The following is a 26,638-nucleotide window of genomic DNA, read 5'->3' as shown; positions in this document are numbered from 1 at the left end:
AAGAGCATGCTGCCTTTCTGTGCGGTGCTGGTCTGGTGGTTTTTACACTATATCAACTCAGTGACAGTTCTTAATGGGAAGGATGGGAATGGTTCCTTCAGTATGTACTGTGACGCTATAATGAGACGCCGTGCCTTTTTTTCAATCTCTTAAGTGCATCTATTAGATCATTTATGTTTAATGAGTTTCAGAAGTGATATAGTAGCACTATAGCCGTATAGTAAAGTGCTGCACACTGACAGAAAGATGGAGGAAGTTTTCTTGAAGTTATATTTGTTGGGCTTTGTTTGACTGGAGATGTCACAGACGAGCAGGGAACCCTAAAGGGTTTTTGTTCCTCAACGGCAGATTTGTTCCAGGTTATAATAGTGTTTGCATAGTTTCATTGGTGGTCACAAAAGGCCCCCCCGCAGCACACTAAACTGCTCCTTTTGAAAAGTGTTGCTAGGATACAGGCCAGCGTAAAGATGGACATCTCCTCTGTTTTGCTTTTCTGCAGCTGTACAGTTTGACCATTATGTCCAACTTGTTGTGTAGTTGTACAGTGTGTCGGCCCATTTGTCTCAATCCTTTCTTCTGTGTGTATCCAAGCGTATCCGTGTGTGGATGTTCAGCCGTACAAGGGCAGTTTTGTTTGTATCTCGGAAAGCCTGCATATTAAATGGCCTCTCTTCTATCTCATAATCCATGTTGCTGTAATAAGACTCTTCTTTTTTTTTTGGTGAGCGCTGAGATCTCAATTCTGCTGTCACACCTCTGAGTCTCGGCCAGCTGACACCTCAGTCTGCGCACAGAGAATTAATGGTGTCTGCCTCATGTTCAATTACACTTTAATCAACACACACCAGTCCAGCACGACCCGGGAATGAATGGGCAATATTGAACCAATGCTCAAAACTGTGATGCCAGTAAATGAATATATAAAGGTGTTAGATTTGGTTGTGAGTTTTGGCAGTCTTCCCTGAAAGACTGCACAGGTTTTCAAGCACAGAAAAGGCATTCAAAGCAGATTTGATTGACACTAGGAAAAGTCATGGTTTGAATTATGCATTTTTCCCCTGCATTACTTCTCTTTAAGACATTTAAATATCAAAAGACTTGATAACGATGCTCCACATTTGCAAACTGTGTTGTCTGCAAGCTGCTTTATACGTTTACTAATATATTTCCCCTGAAGTTTCTCTCTATGACCTGATGGTCGCTTATTCTTCTGTTTAATTAAGTTAAAATAAGTAATGTGGTTAGTTGGATACCACTTAATACCAAGTGCTGTCACAATAGCTGAAATGGTTTTCTTCAGTCTTAGAATCTTTGCCTCCATGATGGGTCTCTGTGCTATTTTTGATCAAATATATTATTCGAAACACATGATTCATCTCATCTGATTAGTTTCAAATCCCATTTTCCCCTCCACCGTGGAGAAATCCTCCTTCCTCTCGTCTCCGCCAGTTATCCTGACTCACACAGCTGTTGCTCTTCATGTTGTGTTACTGGGCGAGATGCTGAGAGCTGGTTCATGCTGGTGTTTACTGGTGTGGTGTTAACGTCTGGGGGGCTGTGAGTAAGCAGTGAGGTGCCAGCTCAGCTGAACCAGAGCTCGGGGATTTTTCTGGCCATGTCAATCATCAGGCATCAACCTATCAACGAGCTTGTGCCTGGGAGGCTGACAGGAAGCAGAGGCGGAGTAAAGACTCGTCGGCACTGTCTGCCAGAGATCCACAGGAAGGCAGGGATTGGCTTGTCCTTCGCTATGACACAGGTTGATTCGAATGTCAGAAAGGCCGACATTAAACAGCATCATCTTTGAGATGATTAGTTTAAGGCAGGGGTGGGGAACCTTTTTCCTCTCAAGGGCCATTTCAATTTTTACAACATCCTTCGAGGGCCGTACAAATTATTGAACTCAACGTCTGCTTAAAAAACTCAAATCACAGCCCATTCATTTCGCCTTTCTTTCATGCTGTGCAAAGAAAAAGCAACCTCTTAATCCAGATATTTGACCATGACCCGCGCATTCATGCACCGTGGCATGACCACCAAAACAGAAAGATATGGACAAAAGATGTGTGCAAATGTATTTAGTTTCATATCCATGTGGACATGATTTAAGTGTGGGGGGTGGTGGATCTAACCTCATCTAGTGGGGTTTGGGGGCATGCACCACCAGGAAGATTTTTTTTAAATGTTGAAGTTAAAAGCATCAATCTGGTGCACTTTGAGAGCAACATGAAGAGATCTATGGATACATCTCTCAACACCCATATGAAACAGAACTGCAAGCAGATTGTTTTCTTTATGGATATTTTACAAATCACTTCCCTTTTAAACTGTATTCTTGTTTATTAATAACAACTTTTACTGTCATATTAGTATTGTATACCTGTTTACTTTATTCCCTTATTTTTCTATAACTATAATGATCATATAAAGTTGTGTCTTTACCTCACTGGTTGGAGAAAAAGCTTCTTATATTCGTTAGCATAGCTAGCTAACCAGATGCTAATAACAACAACGTTATTGACTGTATGATCAGTATGACATATGAACAGATCGCCACTGGGCTTACAACTAAAGACACAGCCACGCAAAAACTGCGGCATGTGTACAGCTCCTTATGGGTATTGCAATTTGTGAAGTCCCGGCCCGGAGCCGCGTTTTGGTGCTCTCCGTTAGAACTACACTCCTGTCAGACGAGACATATACCACGTGATGACACGTTAGGCTCGTGTTGTGTTCAAGGACCCTGACCTTGGCCAGGAAAAACAAGCTTGTTTAATTATTTTGCGGTCTAGATTTCTTGAATTTTTTTATTTTTTGCGTGTCTTTATAAATTACCTCGAGGGCCGTACCAAATGGTCTCGCGGGCCGTGTACGGCCCGGAGGCCGGAGGTTCCCCACCCCTGGTTTAAGGCATTGGAAACTAGCTCTGGGATAATTTCAATTTGGACATACAGACTCTGTTATTGATCAAATTGAAACAAGAATTGCATTTATTCAACAGATTCATTACAAATACAAATAATAGTTAGTTGCAGCTATACACAAACACTCAAAGTTTTTTGGTGTTTCCGGCTCATTCATGCAGATTCCTGACTTTTTACTTTATTTTTAAGTTCTTTATTGTAAGTAAAGAGCTCCAATAACCAAATGCTGCTTTCTATTTAGCACAAGTATGCTCTTTTGTATTGTGTCTTAAACCCACTATAATCACTACATTGCAAAAGGTTAAAGAGACTGTTTTTGAAGAATGTTATCATATATTTACATATAAAGAAATTGACTATTTATATTTATTCAAATTCACATTCATTCAGACTCACAGAAATATGTTCTTCGCTGAAGGCTTTTTTCCATGTGTTGACGTCTCTTCTTTTTATTTCTTCCTCTCCTTAAGGAAAACCAGGCGGTCCTGCTAATGTTCCATCAGCTGAGCTTCTAGCTGTTACCCCACCAGGTGGTCCTCGTTTCAACATCATGCTGCAACTCACCCTGCTCCTCCATCTCCTGGTCCTCCCTCTCTGCTTTGCAGGTCAGTTTCACGTTCAGCTGAAAGGGAATGGCTACATTTATTTATAATGTATTAACTGAGAGACTGAGTCACTGCCTTTCCATGAAAGCAACACATCTATTTACACTGAGCCCTTTCAATTTAAAAATCATGTTATTTGTGTATAGCTAATGAATGTTTGTATGACCCTGTGAGACATTTCATTTCTCAGCTTAGAGCCACAATAAAAACATAATTGTTAATTGTAAAAAAAGTGAATAAAAAAAAATGAGGATTGTAAGAAAAGAGGTCCAATAACCAATTGTATTTTGTTATTTGTTCAGCAGTATGAGCAACACTTCTGGACACATTTCTGGAAAGCAGCCCTCAAAAACACTTTGCTAGTTTAGCTTGATTCTTATTCTCACGTGTCCTTTCTCTTTCAGGTATCACTATCAAATCCATTTGTTAAAAATGTATTTGCTCCGAAGAAACTATTAATGCAATGAGTCTCATGAACTCATATAGCAACTACAGAAACAGACCATAACTTTGTCTATTGGCTCCAACTACCAAGCATTAAACAAATCAACCAGGTGGATAGGCAAGTTGTGAAAGCACACATCAAAAGTGGACTCTCAGGATGGAAGATGCAACAAAAGAAAAGGTGCTAACCGCCAGCTTTAAACAACAAAAATATATTGAGACTGGCAGGGATGGCAGCGAAGAACATTTTATTCAGATCGAGATACGCTTAAGATATGATACACATGCTTAGGCCAACTATACAAAGAAGCACACCTTTTAGGAAGAAGCTACAGTAGGAACATCTGATGGGTCAGGCTGTACGAGGTGTGCCTCTCAGGGTCTGTTTTCAGATTTCCTTTCTTTGTGATGCTGCTGTGCAATCAGCCGTGTTGGAAACAAAACAACGTTGTCAGAAAACTGCAGGCCTGAAAATGAGCTACAACCCCCTCTGTGTTCTCATACCTTGGGCTATATTCACTTGTTTCACATTTGATTTCACATGAACTGAAAGAAGGGGAAGCTTGGATTGGGAATTCTTCAGGTTCCCACCACATCTTTCTCAAACAGACTTTGAGGAGATTTATTTGGCTTGTTTTCCCTACATGGGGAGCCCATCAAAGCTTTTGGCAGAACTACAACTAAAGCTTAGAATACCCTGTTGCAAAATGTATTTAATGAATTCGTAAGAAAACACATAAAAACACCACATTGTTCCTTGGCACACATACACAGTAGAGTTCACCTCTATCTAAACAGACAGCAGCCAACCAACAGACGCTGGTTGTTAACCTGGGGAGAGAACATTGGCCTGACATTTCTGTTTAGCCCCAACTGTCCTTAAACTAAAGTGTAAAGAGTATGTATTTTCCCTAGCTCAACTGGATCATTGTGGGGTTTAAACCAGGACATACAGTACAGAATAAGAATACCTTATTGAACAGGAATATTGTTCAAGTTAGTATGATCTATTATCCCTTTTCTTATTGTACATGGTTGAGCTTTTGTTTGTAGCATCAGTGCGTATTGAAACCTACAATCATTCAAGCCAAACCCTTGAGTTTTCCATTTTATTGTGAAGGGCAGGATGTGGTGGATTCTACAGAGGTGGCCCTCAGCCAAAGATAATCTTTCAACACAGGGTTTTCGGACATTCATCACACCCTCAGCAGCGAAAAGGAATTCTATTATGGGCCTTTCCTCTCTGAAGAAAGTCTCATGATGATTGGTTCTGATCACTTTTTCTTGTTGTATCACATGAGAAATACGAACAAATACCTACAGTTTAGGTACACAGGAAGTACTTCAAGTAGAAACATCAGCAGTGGTGTATTTGCCGTGTCATGGTCTGATATGTTGACATGATTTCCTTTTTACAGATGCATCAACGCATGGGGAGTTACCTGACTTTTATAGAGGTAAGACTCATTCTAATTCTCAATGATAATGGTCACTTGTTTCAATGCTATAAAAAAACCTTCCTGAAGTGTTAAAAAACATTCCAATAATGATGAAAATAGATGCTTCTTGGTTTTGGCCAGTGTTGCGTTATGACACATTCATTAATAACACACACGCATACACGCACTTTCGCAAACATTTGGTATTTATTACCATTTCACTCTGCTAAATGTGTGTACAGTACATTGAGCATACCAGCACAAACAGTCTCCCAGAGGAACTCAACCACATTCTCTATTCAACGAGAGAAATTCTAATGGAAATGCAATTTTGAGATTTCTTCCTACATTCATGCATTGCATACATTTTTTTTAAATGTCCCATGTCATGGCCATTTCTACTGATCATAATTCCATTGTTGAGGTCTACTAGAATACATTTATAATGTGCAATTTTCCAAACTCACATTGGTTTCTCATACAGCATCTCTGTATAGTATGTGTATTCACTCTCTGTCCTAAACGGCTTGTTGGAGCTCCTGCCCCCCCCCCCTCCCTGTCAGCCCAGTGGACGTCTGCGAGACAGCGAGACACAGCGAAACCCATCCTGAAACACACACACACCCGCAGCCTGGCTGGGAGTTTGTGTGTGTGCCCAGGCTGAGTTCCGCGATGTCTTGCTGTCTCGCCGACCCCACACCAGTGAGCCAGCTCACAGTGTCCCGCTCCTCGCTGCAACGAGCCTCGCAGCGTCCCGCCGAGTGTATGTGTGTGAGGAAGTCCGCGGATTGGTCCAAACGTAACGGCTCCGCGGACGTAACGTTACGTCACTATACCCGAAATACCTCACTATACCCAAGAAGTAAACAATGGAAAAAGATAAATGTCCAACGAGGCGTTCTGGGGCAGCATAGACAGGTCTTTTCTGTGTTAGAGTTTTACTCGCTACAGGGTGTACTTTGAGGGTTTGAGACTCTGCAGACCGTTTACATGCAGAACAAGCTACATAACACACTAGGGGACGGGTAATAACCGGAAAAGCATGACATGGGACCTTTAAATAAAATAATGTGCATTCAAAGTTTTCGTGTATGCTACAAAAATGATTCAATTTAATTTCAGTGGTGATAAGGTTTTAAGTTCAAGGCTGAGCACAAGGTTACAGAGATGTTTTAAACCAGAAAGGTCACAGGGTTTTGTTTTTATGAACGTCTATGTGTTCTGATAAAGTCCCCTTGAGGATAGCGAGCTGATTATAATTAGAACTTACGATTAAATACCTGAAACGTATAAAAAAATGGCTTACTCCTTTTTGATTTATAGTCTTCGAATCGGACACAAACACGCTGCACCTGTTGACTGTCAGGCTGGTGACGTGTGGCCTTGCTCTTCAGAACAGGAATCAGGCTTTGATTCATGGATTCTGCACGGCGATATGTTTGAAAGCCCTGCGACTTGTGATTGCTTACTGCATTATACTCTCAAAACAACCCTTGCACAAGCGATGTGACTGTCAAGGTGTTTTGAATTATATTTTATGTTAAGCAAGAAACACTCAGCATTGACATTTACTTAGAAGTAAGATCGTGGATGCCAACAGAGGGTTTTGATTTGTATAAAAGGACTAATATAATTCACATGTGAAGTCTTGTTTTGTTAATAACAACCCTTCCAGTTCTGTTCGAAAACTAGAGAAGCACTAAAGCTACAGTATTAAGCAATAATAAGCGAGAATATTGCGTCATCAGAATATTCACCTCTTCTTTCATGAAACTCACTATTCAAGCTTTTGTCGTGTTTTACTCTCATTTACTATTCAATGAAAAGTAAATAAAAGAAGTATGTCAGATCCAAAAGAGCTTTGGGTGCAGCTTTGCCCGTCTCCTGCCCGCTGCGGCCCCTGAGGCAGTAAAACTACAATCTGCCTGTCTGCATGCGTTAGGTGACAAGAAGTGACAGATGGCTCGCCTTCTGAGGGTCCACAATAGACCAGGACTAATGAAATTCTGTCTAGAGGTCACGGTTCCTCGAAATGCTGCTATTTCTGGATTTCTCCTACTTACAGATGAACATTAATCCTAATGGAGATGGTTAAAGTTCAAGACATTAAACTGCACTGGGCAGATGAATCCAGGATGATCATTAGAGCTGGAAACTGTGTTAGAGCTGCCATGCCTCATTGTGGGCTCTTATTGGTATGATGGATGCCACAGAAAATGGATAATAGATAGCGGTGTGAGTCATTCAAGCACCCAATCATGCTGTAGATATGCATTGTTTTATATGTATGTACAATGTATATCATTTTTATATAAATGTCATTATTTGTTCTGAACATAATGTATCACTTTAGATATTTAAAAACCAAATCCACATTATTTTAGATGTTAGGGGAAAAAAGTAAGACACTTTTTTGTTCTCTTGCCAATACTTATTTCAATTTCCATCTATGATTCTATTAATGTACAGTATGCTAAATATGCAGCAGCTACAGCCATCAAGAATAGAATAGAATATATCCGTATTGTCATCAAACAAAGTACAACAAAATGTCTTTGGCAACTCTCACTGCAGTAAAGAATAGACACAAATAAAGAAATAAGAGTGGTAAAAGCAGAGGTAGTAGAGGTGACAGTGCAACGAGATAAAATGCAATGTCAATGTGCATATTTACACTTACAGTCTCCATCCATCCATCCATCTTCTCCCGCTTATCCGTGGTCGGGTCGCGGAGGTAGCAGTTCCAGCAGAGAGCCCCAAACTTTCTTTTCCCTGGCCACATCAACCAGCTCTGACTGGGGGATCCCAAGGCGCTCCCAGGCCAGAGAAGAGATATAATCCCTCCATCTGGTTCTAGGTCTACCCCTTGGTCTCTTCCCAGCTGGACGTGCCTGGAACACCTCCCTAGGGAGGCGCCCAGGTGGCATCCTAACTAGGTGCCCGAACCACCTCAACTGGCTCCTTTCGACGCGAAGGAGGAGCGGTTCAACTCCGAGTCCCTCCCGGATGACCGAACTTCTCACCTTATCCCTAAGGGAGACACCAGCCACCCTGCGGAGAAAACCCATCTCGGCCGCTTGTACCCGCGATCTCGTTCTTTCGGTCATGACACTTACAGTCTAAAAACGTTAAATGTACAAAACTGTATAAATGTAGTGTATTTTTGTGTGTTCATAAAGGGTTATAGTAACCAAAGGATGCAAGTAAAATAGCCATACATATTTCTAAATAGTAGTGGTTGCAGTCTTTAAGGGGTGGAGGTGTGTTTATGAATGTTCACAGTTGTTTTAACCCATTAGCTTAGCACTAAGACCAGTGAGCAGGATAATAACTAGCCTGTTCTAAATGTAACAACATCAGCAAAACATGCATCTACACTAGAGAGCAATAAGTACCATGTTATATCATTATATTATTTTATCCACTTCAAGACACTGGTACTTGCATAGCATGATGTGAATGGACCTGGCCCTTCCTACATCCAGGACGTGGTTAAACCGTACACCCCAGCACGTGCACTCCGCTCTGCATCAGCCAAACAGCTCGCTGCACCCGCACTGCGAGGGGGACCCAAGTTCCCATCAGCAAAAACACGTGGGTTTGCTATCCTGGCTCCAAAATGGTGGAATGAGCTCCCCATTGACATCAGGACAGCAGAAAGCTTACACATCTTCCGGCACAGACTGAAAACTCATCTCTTTCGACTCCACTTCGAGCGATAGAATTACGAACAAAGCACTTATATACTAATAAATGACTGGCTTATCTAAAGCCAGTTGAGTAGCACTTGAAATGTTTTAGCTCTATGAAACCTGATGTACTTATATGATTCTGTTTTCTTCAAGTTTGTACTTTGTTGGTTGAATGCACTTATTGTAAGTCGCTTTGGATAAAAGCGTCAGCTAAATGTAATGTAATGTAATCTGTTTATCAACCAAAGTGTGTAAACGACAAGTTGAGGTTTTACAGTGGGATATGCAGCACTCGCACATTTCCTGCGAGGTTGCTGGGCAACCAGCAGAGACTGCAGGAAGTCGCTGTGCCCAGCCAAGAAAAGGTCCAGAAATAGTCCATATCGATCTTTTCATCTAACACCCTGCGAGAAACTAAACTACGTTTTCCCAAAATGTCTTTAAGTTGGGCAGAAGCAGCTGAATTAGCATCTAATCCTCGAGGCCCAAGTGTTATTTTCAAAGGTGCTTTCAAAAATATGAAGATATAAATCTCTCCATTTCCCAAAACGACTGTGTCGATCTTAATTGTTAAAATAATATATTCAGAAATGTTTCAATGTCAGAATCTTCATACCAACGGTTCTTTACCATGTGTGTTATTCTTTGGGAGAACATTAAAGTAGAGGAAGATTGTTGGCTAGGGGTACATTGGAAAATAGGAACGCTTGCTGATTAGTTTTTGGGGAAAATGATGTGATGCTGCGTGCAGGTTGAATTGTTGATGGATTCACAAACAAAATGTCTCATTCTTGGTAGTCTCTCATTCGTTTTTTTCTTGCATTCAATCTCTTCTTTTCCGTGATGTATCGACAGTACATGACTTTTAAAATCTGTGTGCCTGTAGGAGTGTCACCTCCTGCACATGTTGACATTACCTCCACTTGTCTGTAGAAATAACACAGCGTGATGCAAACTGTGCAAAATGCTTTTGATTCTGCACACGTCAGTTGGATACACTTTTTAAGGTCACTCGCCACTAATAAATGTGAGAAAAATGCTGCTCAGGCTTTATCATTTTGAACGCTTTGTCAATCTTGGACAAAGATGAAGGTGTAGCCATACGAGGAGGCAGAGTCGACTTCACACTTCTCGAAGGTCAGAGCATTGTGGAGGCGGACCTCCAGCTGGGACACACTGCAGACTCCATCGTTTCTTACAAGTGAACTGCTTATCATTCAGCCCGTATCTATGCTAATGCCCATCTGATCATTCTGTGACAAACAGGCCCCGCAGGCTTAAAAGATGGCTGTACGAAGTTTTCTAGTTTACACAAAAGTGTCAAAAGAGAATCCCTTCAGTTTCCCCCCCCCGCCATATGGTCAGTTCTTTTCACTCATATCCCTCACTCATGAGTACACCACTCATCTACATTTTGAAGCATGATATTGTTTAGCATGTGGGTGATTTGGTTTGACTTCCTGCCCTGTAGTGTATTCCAGTTTACAATAGGCAATCAGCTTTCCAAAAATAAGTACTTTTTGAAAGTTTAACAGTGCTGGTTGTTTGTTTTTTTAAATGTGAGGATTTAGCTTATTGATGTACATCAGGGGTGCCCACACTTTTTTGGCTGGTGAGCTACTTTTGAAATGACCAGCTCACCGAGGTCTACCAACCAAAAATAAAATCCCAAATTGCAAGGGTTGCTGAATAACACGTTTTATTTATACATGGGATAACTACAATAGTGCTGCAACAAACGACTAATTTGATTATCGATTAATCTATAGATTAATGAAACGATTAATCGACTATTTGGACTACTACTGTGTGCCTTGCACAATTTCTCAAACGCTCTTATTTAGCCATCAACTTTTAGATTTAGCTTGAGGTTGTTTTAGGCATGTGGAAACTAACAATGAAGACAATAAAGATGAATACTTGATTCAAAATACATATATTATTAAATTAACTTAACAAATTGTGAACAAAATTAACATTGCTTTTTATTCGAATTAAATAAATAATATTTCACATCAAAAGAAACAACAATGTTTTAACAAATCTTATTAAATAATCTGATGACAGAACTGTAAACAGAATAGCTGAAACTTTAACAAAATAAATAACTCAGTTACCTCTAATCATTAACCCATGTTTGTATAACTGAGTTAACTCCGTGTGTTGCTGCTAGCATACATAACACCTGACGTGGAAACGTTACTCGTGGACGGGGCTACAGAGCTACTAGAAAGACAGTCGAACCCGGTGCATTCCTCCGTCTGAATGTGGAGCACTTTTGCTAAATGTTTAGACAAATTGCTCGTGTTACCGCCCTTACATGCTAAACACTTTTGGTGACGAGCATTGTCCACCTCAAGACGGGTAACATGTAACCACACCTTGGAGCGCTTCTCTCCACCATCTCCTCCGTGTGTTGCTGCATGTAGCAGCTGCGTGTGTGTAAACTGCCCCGCCCCCTCGCACACAGACGAGAGAGAGAGATCTCGTCTCGATTGGAAAGATAGAAAATACACCGACCATAGACGCATGTTTGTCTTTTTGCATGTTAGAAACGAGTTGGCGACACTAAGACTAAGAGATAATGTTTGTGTAGAAATAACACATGACCTTTCTCTTTCTCAACTCGCTACTCGGAGGGAAGTCGCTGTCATATGCCTTGTGAACACTCCGATAATGCCTCTCCACGTTACCTTTCTTTGGCAGAGCGACGCTTGCTTTACAAATAAGGCAAATAACCTTAGAATGTGACACAAACAAATATTCTCCATCCCATTCTGTGTGGAAGTGGTATGTCTTTAGCTTTTTGCTCGTTCCCGCACTCATTTTGTTGTTTGTCTCTCCCGGCACTTGACTGATTTTGTATCGCTTTGCATTCTGGGTTAACAGACTGGAAACCAATAGGTCGCTTTTTCTGTCAATCAAGTCAACTCCTGAATTAAGTGGCAGGGAGGCCAAGGGAGGAGGGATCAAAACCTGTTTTGTCTATTTTAACGGAGATGGATTTTTATTTATTTATGAATGACTCGCGATCTACCAGCATTGCCCCCGCGGTCGACCGGTCGACCGCGGTCGACGTACTGGGCACCTCTGATGTACATGATATTAAACTGTATATATTTGGGTTCTGGACTCTTGGTTTGACAAAAGAAGACATTTGAAGTTTAACAGGCATTTTTCAAAACTTCATGGAAAAAAACGAAGCAAATTGGTCAATAGATTTATCGATAATATAAATAATTGCTAGCTGCAGCTCAATTGTAAATATATAGAGTAAATAAGCTGAACATCTGATGGACAGCCAATATGTGGATTATTCTGCATGAGGGGTGGTCTGTGAAGTTAAATACTGTTTAGTGATGCCATTTTAAAACATCAGTTACGGTATTAGAAGGTTTTTCACATTCATTATTGTTGTGACTTTGGAAAACATCTGTATTCAAAGTCACCCTCTTAAATGTTCTGTTTGAATAGCTCTGCTCCGTCGCAGCCATCATGTTGGAGAATATTTAGTTTACAGCAGTTGTGATTGCACAGCTGGCTCCACACCGAGCGCTCACTCACTGATACTCACTGCAGGATGGCATGGAAATACGATTTGGGCTGACAGTGAAGCAGAGTAATTATTTATTCAACATATAAAATGTAAAAAGTGGATTTCTACCCTAGGGAGAAATTAGTCAGCCACCACGCCTCATTATGTGACTCAAGGGCTTGTGGGTAATTATTGCTACACCATGCCTCCAGGAAACAACATGTTATCTGTCCCACTTGGACACCATTGGTCATGCAAACAAACCATGCAGCAGATGTAAGAGAAACACACAGCTGTAAGTAAAGTTCAATTCGTCAGAGGGAGAAGTTCCTCTGAGATTTGGCTCAATTATGTGATTATTCAAATGTAAAAATAAAAACAATTCTCAATAAAAAAAAACATGTTTCAATAAGGGAAGTGCAACATATGAAACAGCAGAAAGTGTTGACAAAGATGAAATAAAGTAACAAATAGGACACAGTGCAGTTGTTTTAGGATCACCTGTAGATTAAAGTTACAATTAATTTGCATGCACCTACTTTAGATTATCCCTTAAGCTTAAAGGTGACCTATCATGCAAAATGCACTTTTGTACGTCTTTTAAACCTGAATACGTGTCCCCAGTGTTCCAGGGAACTCACCAAGTGTCAGAAAACACAACCCTCTCTATTTTCCTCCATAGCCAAATCTCTTAAAAAGGGGCTCCAACGGACCTGATACAGACTGATCCAGATCTGAACACTTCTATGACGTCACAGAAGTGGCGCTACGGCTATTGGGCCAACTCCACCAATCAGGAGGAGACAGCCACGGACATTGCCGTTCGAAAGCGCTGGAGACGCTGTAGTACATATGCCAGGCCTGTAGATGGTGCTGTTCTCACAGAATCAGCCCATGCAAAGACAGTGTTACATTGAGCGAAATGAGGAATGGCTAAAATGCATGATCTGTTTGGTATTTTGAAAAATACAAAGTATAAATATGCCTTATATAGGTATGGTCCTACACTATATTATTCAAATATAGCATGATAGATCCACTTTCAAGGAAGATTGATTCGTCATTAGAATTATATTGGATTCGATTGACTTGATTGGTCCCAATTTGGGACATTCTTTCGTAACAGCAGCATGTACTGTAAACAAGGCATTGCATGTAATTTGAAATTCAAATAAAGTAGAAAATAAACAAACATAAACAGTAAATATACACATCTCCAATTTAGAAAACACAAACGGCACAATATAAAAATATTGATTTAAAAAACTGATGCTGGGGAAGATAAAAATAAACTGACTTTACAGTATTTAAAATGCAAACGAGTCTAAACGTACAAGCTCTTCTGTGTTTTATAATGAGATCCATTCAGAGGAAAATGACTCCCAGACTCTGACTTTCTTCTTTGTGGGTTTTTGAATGTCTTCCCTTATTTGTATGGATGTGGTCTTCCGTGAGAGTAAGTTCTGTTTTTATCTGTAAGTATGTGTTTGTTTTCTATGTGCGTGGCTGAGTGTAAATAATTACTTGCTTGTTAAACAGGGCGATTCAGGGCATCCAAAGTCTACTTCTTTTCAAAGAAGAGACAGTGAAAGTGTTTTATGCAGGGGAAACCGAGAACCCAAGAGACACTTGGATATAAAGAGAGAAAAAAGAGGGATTGAAATAGGCATGTAGCTTTGGAGGTTTGGAAAGAGATTCTCTGTTTTGGACAAAACATAGAGGGAGAATTCACTATAGGCGCTGAGAGTGGGAGGCTTTGAGAGATGGATAAATACTGATCATTTGAGAAAAACAAGAATCTACAGCCATTCCAGTCTCTTTGAAACTCTACTTCTGCACAGTGGTGCTTTGAGCTCACAATGCTAATATGCCGATACACCTTTAGCAGGTATAATGGCGTATGGGTCTTTTTCATGTTAGCATGATTGAGTTTGCTTCTCACACAAAGTATTCTCACGGCTAATGTGAATTGTATAGTTTTGCTGGTAGATACATCAGGATATCTTTTATCAATTATGTTTGGTCATAATCCAGTGTTGGTCCAAGTGAACCTTATAATGGTACTACACAAAATGTTCCCCAAAGTTACTGCAATTAGACGGGAAGCCATGGCTCAGGAGGTAGAGCGGATCATCCAACAGTTGAAAATGAGTTGGTTTGTGTCGTCCGCTTGTCGAAGTTTCCTCGGAAAGCCATATTGCTCCTTTAGTCACAGACATCAATGTTTGTAAATGATCCTGATGAAGCTTGGCCATTACTGTATGCATGTGTGTGTTCATGAGTAAATGTTAACATGTAGTGTTTAAGTGCTTAAAGTGGTCGTAAGACTAAAAAGTTGCTATATAAATGCAAGTCCATTTACCCTCATCCTGAGGGGGATATAAATGTCTGTAGTCATTTCCGGAAAAACTATTTAACTTTCACTTAAAAAAACAGACATGTGAAAACAAAGTAATAAGTGTTCATCCCTTTGGCATCTGAATGTCTATACAGAAAGTTAATGTAACGCGTGGAAGTTGTTATTTCACCAATGTTTCAATATGTCAGTTTGCCTGAAGTGGTGGTCTGACCGACTGACTTTCCCATCCCTGGAGCCATGTTGCTAGCAAGTAGCATTGCTAACTAGAGAGTGGAGAGACTTTTAAAATGAAACTATTTATAGAAGGAAATCCAGGAAAGGGAAATCGTGAGGAGCAGTGGGCTGACAGTGGGATATACTGTAGTTTAGAGAGATGAAGTGAGGACACAGGGAAGCCAGAGAGAGTTAGATATGAAAGTGAATTGAGGCAGAGAGAATGTGAGAGGCCTGTGTGTGTCTCCAGGCAGTGGGCCTTATGTGGCCTGCTTCAACCCTCCCCTTCACCATCTGTAACCACCAGCATTACAGGGAGAGGATCGGCACCAGCGCTCATTCCTCTGCGTTCTACTCCTACTGCTATTCCTGCACTGCACCAGTGCCTCATTGGCTCCCCCCGTCCAGCCCATTCCACATTTATATTTCATATTTACATGTAAAGCATTTATCTTACACTCGCGCAGAGCAATTTAACTGCAACAGTGGAACAGGGTCACAATATTCCCTGAGCTGTACCCATCCTTGATTCTTCCAATTCCATTTTTTTCCCCTTCAATTCCTTTTTCTTCCTCTCTTGTTCCAAGAACACAGTTTCCCAGTTAATTTGCATTCCATCGGCCCCACAATGCCCCATTAATAGTATGTTTAATTCTCTCTCAGCCAGCAGTTATTCAGAATCATTGGGATTTGCGTCAGGCACTCACACACACGGTTGACTGCTGGAGTGTGTGAGTGGGAGTGTATCCTGTCTTCTAACATCTTAATTGCTCCCTCCTGGTTGGCCGTCCTGGTGCGATGAGGGTGCAGCTAACTTGTGTGGCTAAGAGTCTGTCTTCATTCTGGTTAGGATTATACCATTTTAATTCCTTTTGCTTCCCTACAGCTGAGACTGATAAATATGCACTCATGCATTTTCTACTTTCACCATTATTGCTTTATTTTTCTACACACATAGTTTCCTGTTTTTTGTGGCAGTAAATAGAAGTGAAAATGCAACTTTTGTTCCAGTTTCTAAAGGTTGCTCCCTGTCAGTCAATATGACATTTCCAAAGGTATAGTGAAAGCACCAATTCAAGCCTGGAAAGAAGGCTGGAATAGAAGCAGGATATTACTGTCTGAAAGAGCGAGCTTCTCCCCATTGAAGTGTCAGCTGCGCTCTCTCAGAACTCTGAGACGCAGGGGAATAACAACACACACGTGCACACACACACACGTCTATACACGCCTCACATGTGTAATGCTGCAGTCACCTACACACACTCTTGATCTGAGAGAATAATCAGTGTTTGGGAACATTTCACCTCATTGCTTATTCATAGCCTGGCATTGTGTTTATGTCTTATTCATGCCTCTGCTCCCGATGTCTGTCTGTTCTAATGAGTAATTGGGGCTAATTGTACGTGTGTGTTGATGGTGTAAAAGGCAGATTGAACCGAGAAAGGCATTTTCCTCAAGGAGACTTTTCTCCCAGGATTTGCCTGTGCATCTGCTTCACAGCACTGAGGATGACGCACACGGTATGAAAGGCGTTTGGATTATGCTAAGTCAAGATAGCATTTCCAGTTCCAAAAATGGTATTGGCTTGTAACAATATCATTTCCATTGGCAAGAGATGAATGTGTCACTCTGGTTTGGCACCTGAGTGAGCACATCACTGTCATAATTAGTGTGGTGTTGTGATTTTGAATAAAACTCAGCAGCACAAATCACAGATAGGATTGGCTACAACCAGGATTCCTCTGAAACCAGCCACTGAGCAAAAGACAAGGTCCTCACAGGGGCAATCTCACAGTCTAGTCAATGTGTGTTTTTCCTCTTACATTTCAACCCTGCTGTCTTGTGTTTGATGGAGCTGCCCCAGAACTGCCAGACAGACACTGACTTCTAACACTTTGATATTTCCCGTTTGTAAACTCCGCTTGTTGTTTTACCCTGGTTTTGTTTGTTTGTTGTCACCAGATGAAGCCACAGGTTACGGGCCAGTGTTTGAGGAGCAGCCGGTGGAAAGCATCTACCCGGAGGAGTCGCCCGAGGCAAAAATCACCATGAGCTGCCGGGCCCGGGCCAACCCACCTGCCACATACAAGTAACATATGTTCCCCAAAAAGCCGGTCTCATTACTACCCGCTGTGCTTTCTGTGTGCCTCCCATCGCTTGCCATCTCTCAGGCTGAATTCAGACTGATCTGCCCTTTAAATGGCAAGGTCAATACGATGTTGATGTTAACCTCTATGCACCACGGAGGTGCATCGTGTGTGTGTGCATCCCGCAGTGTTTGTGACACATAATAGTGTTGCTGTCAAACAATCTGCTCAACTCAATTTCTCTGCAGCAGAGGTTTTTTCTTCCTCATACTAACAAAAATGTAATATAACAAGAAATATCACGCGCCGGGAAAACATGAATAACAAATATGATGTTGTTCCTGCAACAGCACTGCCATGGTGTCTCATACTGCAGCTCCAAATTTAAATTGTTTCACATGGTCTATTTCAATTTAGATGTAAATGTATGTAAATGATATTACGTACTTGGCACCCTCCAAATCGGTTTCGCTGTCAGAGCCCAGAATTAGATGTCAGAGGGGACGGAATAAGCTTTGACCACAGCTGGTATTAAGAGGGTTCATCTACAGTACAATCAGTTATGCTTTTCAGAACTATTTGATATTTGTAAAATACAATATGCACAGGTCTATTGCAAGAAAGGGCTACTATAATGCAGACTGTCAGATATTGCCACACCATAAGGGTCCATATAGTAATAATGTAACACCATATAGAATGATTATGAAACACCTGAACTTTTTTAAGAAAACCCATTCATCCAAACATTCATCTGCTTGGATTTTGCTAATTATTTATCTATTATATAATTCCATTTACTTGTATATAGACTCTTCTTGCACTATTTCTATTTCTATATTTACTTGCACATCTCAAAACATTCTCTTGCACTATTTTATATGTTTTATTTGTTCTATGTCCTATATATATGTTGCACTGTTGGAGGAGCAGTTGCCATATCTATGTGCCAATGACAATAAAGCCTTTAAACTTGAATATACTCCTTTACACAGCTTTTACAATGCTTTGCTCTAGTGACACTAATTGTTCTCCTTGCAGGTGGATGCTGGAAGGCATGGAAATTGACATGAACGCACAAAGCAGTCACTACAGATTAGTAGGAGGCAACCTAGTCATAAGCAATCCCATAAAAACCGAACATGTAGGAGAGTACTTGTGTTTGGCTAGCAACCTGCACGGGACGATCATCAGCCGAAAAGCCTCGGTCCAGTTCGGATGTAAGTAGCCCAGATCCTAACTCCCATATTGCAGTGATGTACAGCACCATGCAGATTTAACAGAGCTGCCCTGGAGCTGTACTTTCATGCATATTAAGGGCGCTGAAATTGCAAGGGCAGCTGGGACAAATGATAAGTGGTGTAGAAAGAGCCATTTGTGATTGGTCTTACTTCCTGATTCCAGCTTGACTAATGTACTTTATTTTACCGTCAACTACAGCTCAATTCATAAGCTGTTGTTGAACTTTATGTTACCTTCAAACCTTTAGTGTCAGTTTTATAGATATTACTGTAAAGGACGAACAGAGGTGAGAGAAGTACTCAGATCTTGTACATAAGTAAAAGTAGAAGTATCAAAGTCCAGATATACTGCATTCAAAATGTTACTTAAGTAAAAGTACAAAATGATTATCATTAAAATATACTTAAAGTTAAAAAAAGTAAAGATACTCATTATGCAAATTGGCCCTTTACAGAATAATATATGATATGTTTTAATTATAAATATTGATGCATTTATGTGTCATCCCAGCTGGTAAAGGTGCAGCTAGTTTTGTATACTGCAGGGTAGCTTGTGAAACGTACTCTAGGTGTAACTTAAGTCTTACTAAAGTGTTTTTATATTTCACATTATTAATCCAAATGTGCAAAGTAACTAAAGGTATTAAATACATTTAGTGGAGTAAAGCTATAATATTTATCTCTGAATTGTAGTGGGGTAGAAGTACAAAGTAGCATAACAGGGACATACTCAAGTAAAGTATAAGTCCCTCAAAATTGTACCGAAGTACAGTACTTGAGTAGATGTACTTAGTTACTTTACACCACTACACATGAATGTATGGCTATAGCTTCTGAGTAGCTCTTGAATCAGAAACGTCCTCAGAGTTGATTTTTGTCTCTGCCTTCCTCAGACCTGGATCTGTTCTCGTCAGAGGAGAGGGAGTCGGTGTACGTCAAAGAGGGGCAGGGGGCCGTGCTGCTCTGCGCCCCCCCGCCACATTATCCAGGTATACAGTGAAGGCTGATTGTGCTTCTGCTGGAGTGTTCAACCTCCATCATTATGTAGCATCTGATTGATTTGAGTGGGCGTATAGAACAGTAGCGCAGTATTTAGCGCTGTGCCCTGTTTTGATTTCTTGTTCCTTCTGTGTGGATTTATAACGGTCCGTGCTTGATTGTGTGGGCTCCTTCCTCCGTGCTGTTGCTTTCCAGCCAGGAGAAACATTTCCAGGAGGATTGTACATTTACAATATATTTAAATGGAAAAAAATGCTGTAGAAGTCATTAGACATACTTTACTTTGGGCTCTTTTTTGTATCCACATGGGGGATTTCCTGACACAGAGGAACTGATTATATAAAATGAACCAAATATATTTTGTCCCTTATCAGCTTGGGATTGAATTGCCCTTCCCAATGTCCTCTGAGGTACACAAATAATGACATCACTGACTCAGTCACTGCCTCATTATGAGTTTCAAGCTTTTATCTCAGTTAGCAGTCATCCCCATGCTGGCTTTACTGCTCCCTAATGCATCTAAAAGGAAAAAATACAAATGTTTTCATCGGTCTCATATCCAGTTTAAGCTAGTATCATTACAAGGGTTTTAATTTGTTTTCCCTTCCTATACTTATCTCTATGTGGCCTCATTTTCTTAAGAGTTTTTATAGCATTGCCATTACTTAACCCACGAAACTGCACACACATTTTCCATATTCTTATGCAAATTGCAAACACAACAGTCTGAAAGCATTGTTAATGCTCTCTCCACAGCATCAGCATTACCTCCACAAGCCCAATGTTCTCAGTATTCTTCTATTATGCCTCTCAGCTAAAAGAATTAAAAGATGTCATCTGAAAGGTCAATAGATGCTGGAATAATAAATTCCCCCTCAGCACTAAAGAATTGTGCCATTTTTATTTAGCATGTATTCATATTATCCAAAGCGAGCCAGCTTCGTCTCCAATCCCCTCGGCTCTTTCTAAAGGTTTTGCATGTGTGTCTGGAGCCTTGATTGACGGGTGCCGTTTTGTCTCTGTCTGTGCAGCCGAGCTGTCGTTCCGATGGATCCTCAATGAATTCCCCACCTTCATCCCGCTGGACAAGAGGCGTTTTGTCTCCCAGATAACGGGTAACCTCTATATCTCCAAGGTGGACTCCTCCGACAGCGGCAACTACTCCTGCATCGCCTCCAGCCAGTCCATTTCCAAAAGCGTTTTCTCCAACTACATCCCCCTCGTACCTCTGGCTGAGCGTTAGTACCTCACTTCCTACCATCCATTGTTTTTCCAATTGATTATCTCAGATTTTTGATTACATTAAAGCTGTTTGAGATGTTTTATTACTTCAGCTATAAAACCAGTGATTACATCTGGGTTTTATTGTCCTGTACAAGATTGATCTGAGTGTGATACTTAGGCCATAATAACATTTGCAATACAATACACTCAATGCCTCTCATTCCAGTAATGCAATCCAATACCTGTTTGATGTATAAAATAAGCCTAAGCTCAATACAATCATGAAATACAACAGAGATAATTAAAACATATGTCTCTATAATGGCCAGGAATCAATAAGAAAGGCACATTAAGGGAATGATATCCTGGCTATACTCTTTTACCAGCGAAATAAGGTGTGTGTAATATATAAGTATTTCCTAAAGAGATGAGTTTTAAAATAAGCTCAAATATAGGACTCTGTCTGGCTGCAGCAAAGTACTGTATTGATTTTTCTCCCTCGGCCTCGCTGAAGCACCGTGTTTAATCACAAAAGGGCTCGTTTTAAATGTGATAGGGTCACGCCACTGTTGTTATCTTTAAATAAGATTTATGGGAACAAATTAGCTCAGAAGAAAAACCTGCTTTGAGACTGAGGCAGAGTGTTATGAAACATTTACTGGAACATTAACATCTCCAGACATAAAGATAATAACCACACTACTTCAGAGCTTCAGTTTGTTCATGCCCTTTAAATGTTTTCCCTTGTTGGGCTTCCAGGAATCCAACAGTGTTTCCACTGACTTTCATGATCATGTACTCGTGATGGCAGATGTGTTTTTTTAAAGTATATCAGAGGAACACAAACGTCAATGTTCGTCCAACCTAAAAGGTCAGGATTAGAGCAGTCAGTTGTTCTTTGGGCTTTTCCCAAGCATGTGATGAAATGCCTTCTGGGTATGATGTAAATCAGTATTTGACTTTATGTGTGTGGCAAGGGAGTGTGTAACTGTCTTTCATCTTTGGTTTTTGAAATGCTGTGCGTACCAACAATTGGAAACACTGATTGATGACACTGACTCAAAGTTTAGTATCATCTACATTTTTACATTGAGTGGATTGACATTTATACTAGTATCCCAGTGTTGATCTGTTTTTTGCAGTGTCATGATCTTATTTTAGGAACTGGGATAATACCTTATATAAGATAAAGTAGCGAGTTATGTTAGTGGTTGGCTGAAAAGTATAAAATCAGAATTGCAGAGGATACATTTCATTCTCTTAATTACAACTAAATACAAAAATGCTCTTTTACTTTAAATTAATTTAACTGGTTCTTCATCCTCCTAGAATGTTTGAGATGTCAAAATATCAAAAACCCATCTAGATCCACTCAATATACTGCACAATCTAAACACACACAGCATAGACAAAATCACGTTTCAAAGTTTTCTCAAAAAGTGAATTATCTGACTGAGGCAGCAAGAGATAAAGCCAGATAAAGAGTGCCAATGCAACTTGCTGGGATTCTACAATCTCAAAAAAAGGCCTTAAATAACCATCTTGCATACTGTAAGGCTTTTGGATTCTGTGTGCTTCAGTAGGACATCTGAGTAAAACGGTGATTAAACAGAAGTATATTTTGTTTATTCGACCCACTTACAGTAGGTAATGAACAAAGGGGATTTGAAGGAACATCTTGAAACAAACCCTTTGATGGTTACAATGGGCACTAAATGTGTCTAGCACCTGAGTCATGGTTTATGGTCTGTTGCCTTTCCTCTCAGGTCCCATCAGGAAATACCCAGCTGACCTCAAAGTCAAGTTCCCAGACACCATTGCTTTGGTGGGGCACAACATCACATTGGAGTGCTTCGCTTTGGGGAAGTAAGTGTGACAGGTCATCGGTTACCTTTCTTTGAAATGTGCTCAGTTTGGACTGAAAATCTGTTATCAGCCAGTGAGACTTATCTTATGATTAAAATACATAAAGATAAAGTTTGAGAGTTATTTTCTGCTTTGTCAGTCATAAATATTAGGGAAAAATATTAGGGAATATACAGTATATATTTTGCTGTTGCAATTGAATAAAATAACTAAATGTAAACTTTGCAGCATATTGTGACATGCAGATATACGTACATATTGACTTTGGACGATTAAATAAAAGACAATCAAAAGTAACATCTATGTCAATCCCTCAAATAACTATTTTAGTTCACCCTTGATGCAAAGTACATTTTCTTTTTACTGCAGCGTATACTGCCCTGTTTTTTATTTCTCTCTCTCTATCCTTCCCAGCCCCGTCCCTGAGATCCGCTGGAAGAAGTTGGACGGACAGATGCCGCCCAATCACGAGGTGCGGATGGCGGGGGCTCATCTGCACCTGTACAACGTGCAGTTTGAAGACGGAGGCAGCTATCAGTGTGAGGCAGTGAACTCCAGAGGAAAGGACTACCACGCTGCACGTCTGTCTGTAGAAGGTGAGATATGTGTTGTACGTCATGTCTCCTTCTTCTCTTCTAACATTTGACAGGGAATACAGGGCACTGATGTGTGGGGGTAACATCAAAAGCCTCTTCCTATCAGTACATTTTCCCAGGTTTTTCTTTTCTTAAAGGTCCCCTATTATAGTGTTTTTCGTCAATATATTATAGGTCTCAGATATATACAAAACATGTCTCTGAAGTGTTTGGTTCCACTACCAAACAGATCATCCATTGCAGCATCCCATAATCCCCTCTGTTTCAGCCCTGTTTCAAAAGTGCTGATTCTCTGTCTGTTACTTTAGATGAAAATAAGGAGCCACTCTCCACGCCCCTCTGAGAGAGATTTGGTTAAAAAGAACACAATGGTGCTCTAGGAGGAGATTCAGGTGATAAGATGTGGGGGGGGGGGTTACCTTGTTTGGTGATTGGCTAATGGTTATACAAGCCAGAAAAACGTTACAACCTCATAAAGTGGCTCATTTTCGAAATGGACAAAAAGAGAGAGAATCTTTTTTCCTGAAACTTTCAGAATCTCTTTACACAGAGGGGACACATGTTTCTGTATAAAAGACATGAAAAAGTGGATTTTGCACAATAGGTGACCTTTAAGTTTCAAATCACATATTGTTTAGCAGCTTTGTAGATTTCTCAGATTTTCCTCAAACACGGTTTCTCTGCTCATTTGCAGCGTTTCCTGCGTGGGTGCAGCACATCAGCAGCTCAGAGAAAGACCTCGGTAGGGATTACACCATGTCCTGCAAAGCAAGCGGCAAACCTGAACCAAGCATTCGTTGGCTGATAAATGGAGAACCGGTAATATTAAAACTCATTTAAACACTGTGTGACATAAATGTTGATTTAATTATTGCTGTAATATACACAGAGCTCATTTGGCAACACTCAGTGGCTCAGCAGTGACAGGAAGCTGGCACTGTGGGTTCACATCATGTCAGGAGAAAGAACCTGTTGGTATTGACTGTTTGCCAGCATGGCTCTCCATAGAAACAACTGTCATCAGGCCTGGAAAATACCCAAGAGTAATAGTGACAGCAGCGGGGGTGGTTGTTTGATATATGCAGCTGGATATCATTATGCATGAATGAAATCCTCTCCCATACAAATAAATGGATTGTTACCTGAACATCATCTGTGGATGTCAACAATAGTTTGATTTGAATCATTTGCTTACTCTAGGCTACTGATAAACTGGAAATGGTGAAATGTCGTCAGATGATATTTTAACTTCACTCTCTTGTTATGATCCACAGTCCAACAGGAAAGACATGAGGTTCAGCAGCTTGGCGTTTGGTAATTCAGGGATGTACCAGTGCATTGCAGAAAATCACCACGGGATCATATATGCCAACGCAGAGCTGCGAGTGTATGGTGAGTCACACTTTGGCTACAGCCGCGGCACAAATGTCTGCGTCAGGGATGGAAATGTCAGGGTTTAAACTAACTAATTGTAGCTCAGTAAGACTTTGAGCGATATAATTACTAACAAAGCACTCATATACTAATAAAGGACTGGCTTATCTAAAGCCTGTTGAGTAGCACTTGAAATGTTTTAGCTCTATGAAACCTGATGTATTTATATGATTCTGTTTTCTTCAAGTTTGTATCTTCTTGGTCGAATGCACTTATTGTAAGTCGCTTTGGATAAAAGTGTAAGCTAAATGTAATGTAATTAAAAAAACAACTTTTACATTGCTGAAAAAACGTATTGAGATTTTTTCCAAAAACTTAATTTGGTCATCTAAAGTAGCATGCACAATAAGTTAAAGCAGCACACTACACATTCCAATGAATATAAAACGGTCTATAAATATATGCATGCCTGCAGTTAATGCATATTCTACTAAGTTTGTGATGAATAATCCAATCTGTCCCTCCTCAGCGTGTGCTCCCACATTCAAACACAACCCATTGAAGGACTTGATGGCACCTAAAAATGGCCGTGTGTTGATTGAATGTCGACCAAAAGCGGCTCCAAAGCCCACCTTCTCCTGGAGCAAAGGCACCGAGCTGCTCTCCAACTCTACCAGGTGAGCGCTCTCTAAATAAACAGCATACTTCCTTTTGTCTTTTTATCCGTACAGATAGTTTATTCATTCAGGAGGGGTTTATCACGGCAGAGTTTTCCTTTTGTACTGCAGTTTTAAATGCAAATAGTCATCATGCTTTTTCTGTGACTGAGAGACACATCTGGGTCATATCACCTCAAGGACGAGTGTCTGAGAAAGTAATGTCTGTCGACTCTAGAGACTTCCCTCTGGAGAACAGTAAGGGGATATTAGGGATCTAAATAAGCTCTAGATCTCCTAAATGTACTTTGTGCCAGTAAAGTCTTTAGAGCTGTTGTTTGTCAGCGCTGGCTGAGCACTGCTCTGCTGTCTGTCAGCGGGTGACATTAAGCTCATTCTCAAGCTCATCAGCATGGACAGACCGGATGTGTAAACCCTGTCTTGTGCTCCTCACTGAAAAAAACAAGCCTAATCTGTGAGCTCTAAAACCCCAAAACCTTTCCCCCACCCTACACCCCCCTCATGCACCACAGTAACTCACAGCAAAATGACTATGCAGCTAATGCCTTATATTTATCTCTATGGCGACTGTCTGTGTGGAGTAGTGCGGGGTAGCTGGCACCATGCTATCTTTCATGCATGAATATGAAATATGCAGAAGAAAATCAAACAATATTGCGTTGCTGTTACTGTAGCTCAATTTAATGTTGCTGAATAGTTTCAAGTTCACATTCTGTTTCTTGGAAAACCTTACATCCCATTAGGGAACAGCCTACTACTTTCATCATTTTTCATTTTTCATCATGCCTAGGAAAATATACTCTGGACTTTTGACCTCCATATCGTGCTGAATATTTTATATTACAGCTCTTTCTCAACAGTGTTTGAAGAATGAATAATGTTTCCTTCTCAGGGTGTTCATCTTGGAGGATGGGAGCCTGGAGATTCTCAACGTGACGCGGGCAGATAAAGGACGCTACACCTGCTTCGCCGAGAACGACCGGGGCAAGGCCAACAGCACGGGGGATCTGTTGGTCACAGGTAATGAAGACATGCCAAATTAATAACTCCCTTTAGACTTATTGTTTCCAGTGATGCTTTGAGCTTTGTTGGCAATCATTCCTGTCACTCTGGGTCCAAGAAAACAGCCCTGACCTCCAAATGTCTACTGTTGAATGATATCCCTCTGAGCAGAGTGACAGTATACAGGCTGGATATTCAGTCGCTCCCCAAGGACAGAGGCGTGAGGGGATTGCTTTGGATTAGATTAGATGTGACAGGAGCTCGGTCCTTACACTGTTCAATGAGAAATGAGAAAAATGGTTTGAATTATGAACCTTTTTTGAGACAGTTTTATTGAATAGCAAATAATCTAATTGGTATG

General features: G+C 40.6%; 1 protein-coding gene across 1 annotated transcript in view; it reads left to right on the top strand.

Annotated features, from left to right (window-relative positions):
- Positions 1–26,638, top strand: part of cntn1a (contactin 1a) — a 65,493-nt gene that overhangs the window by 26,571 nt on the left and 12,284 nt on the right. Inside the window, exons 2-13 of the mRNA XM_079682765.1 lie at positions 3,395–3,529; positions 5,392–5,430; positions 17,174–17,300; positions 18,340–18,518; positions 19,433–19,528; positions 20,570–20,776; positions 22,529–22,628; positions 23,043–23,224; positions 23,919–24,043; positions 24,499–24,616; positions 25,128–25,275; positions 26,168–26,295. Coding sequence (XP_079538891.1) covers positions 3,475–3,529; positions 5,392–5,430; positions 17,174–17,300; positions 18,340–18,518; positions 19,433–19,528; positions 20,570–20,776; positions 22,529–22,628; positions 23,043–23,224; positions 23,919–24,043; positions 24,499–24,616; positions 25,128–25,275; positions 26,168–26,295 — 1,504 coding nt within the window. The 5' untranslated portion in view covers positions 3,395–3,474. The remainder of the gene's footprint in view (positions 1–3,394; positions 3,530–5,391; positions 5,431–17,173; positions 17,301–18,339; positions 18,519–19,432; positions 19,529–20,569; positions 20,777–22,528; positions 22,629–23,042; positions 23,225–23,918; positions 24,044–24,498; positions 24,617–25,127; positions 25,276–26,167; positions 26,296–26,638) is intronic.

Source organism: Notothenia rossii, assembly GCF_949606895.1.
Source record: "Notothenia rossii genome assembly, chromosome: 5".
Lineage (NCBI taxonomy): Eukaryota > Metazoa > Chordata > Actinopteri > Perciformes > Nototheniidae > Notothenia > Notothenia rossii.
Note: the sequence above shows the minus strand (reverse complement) of the source record. Positions and strands in the feature narration are given on the sequence as shown.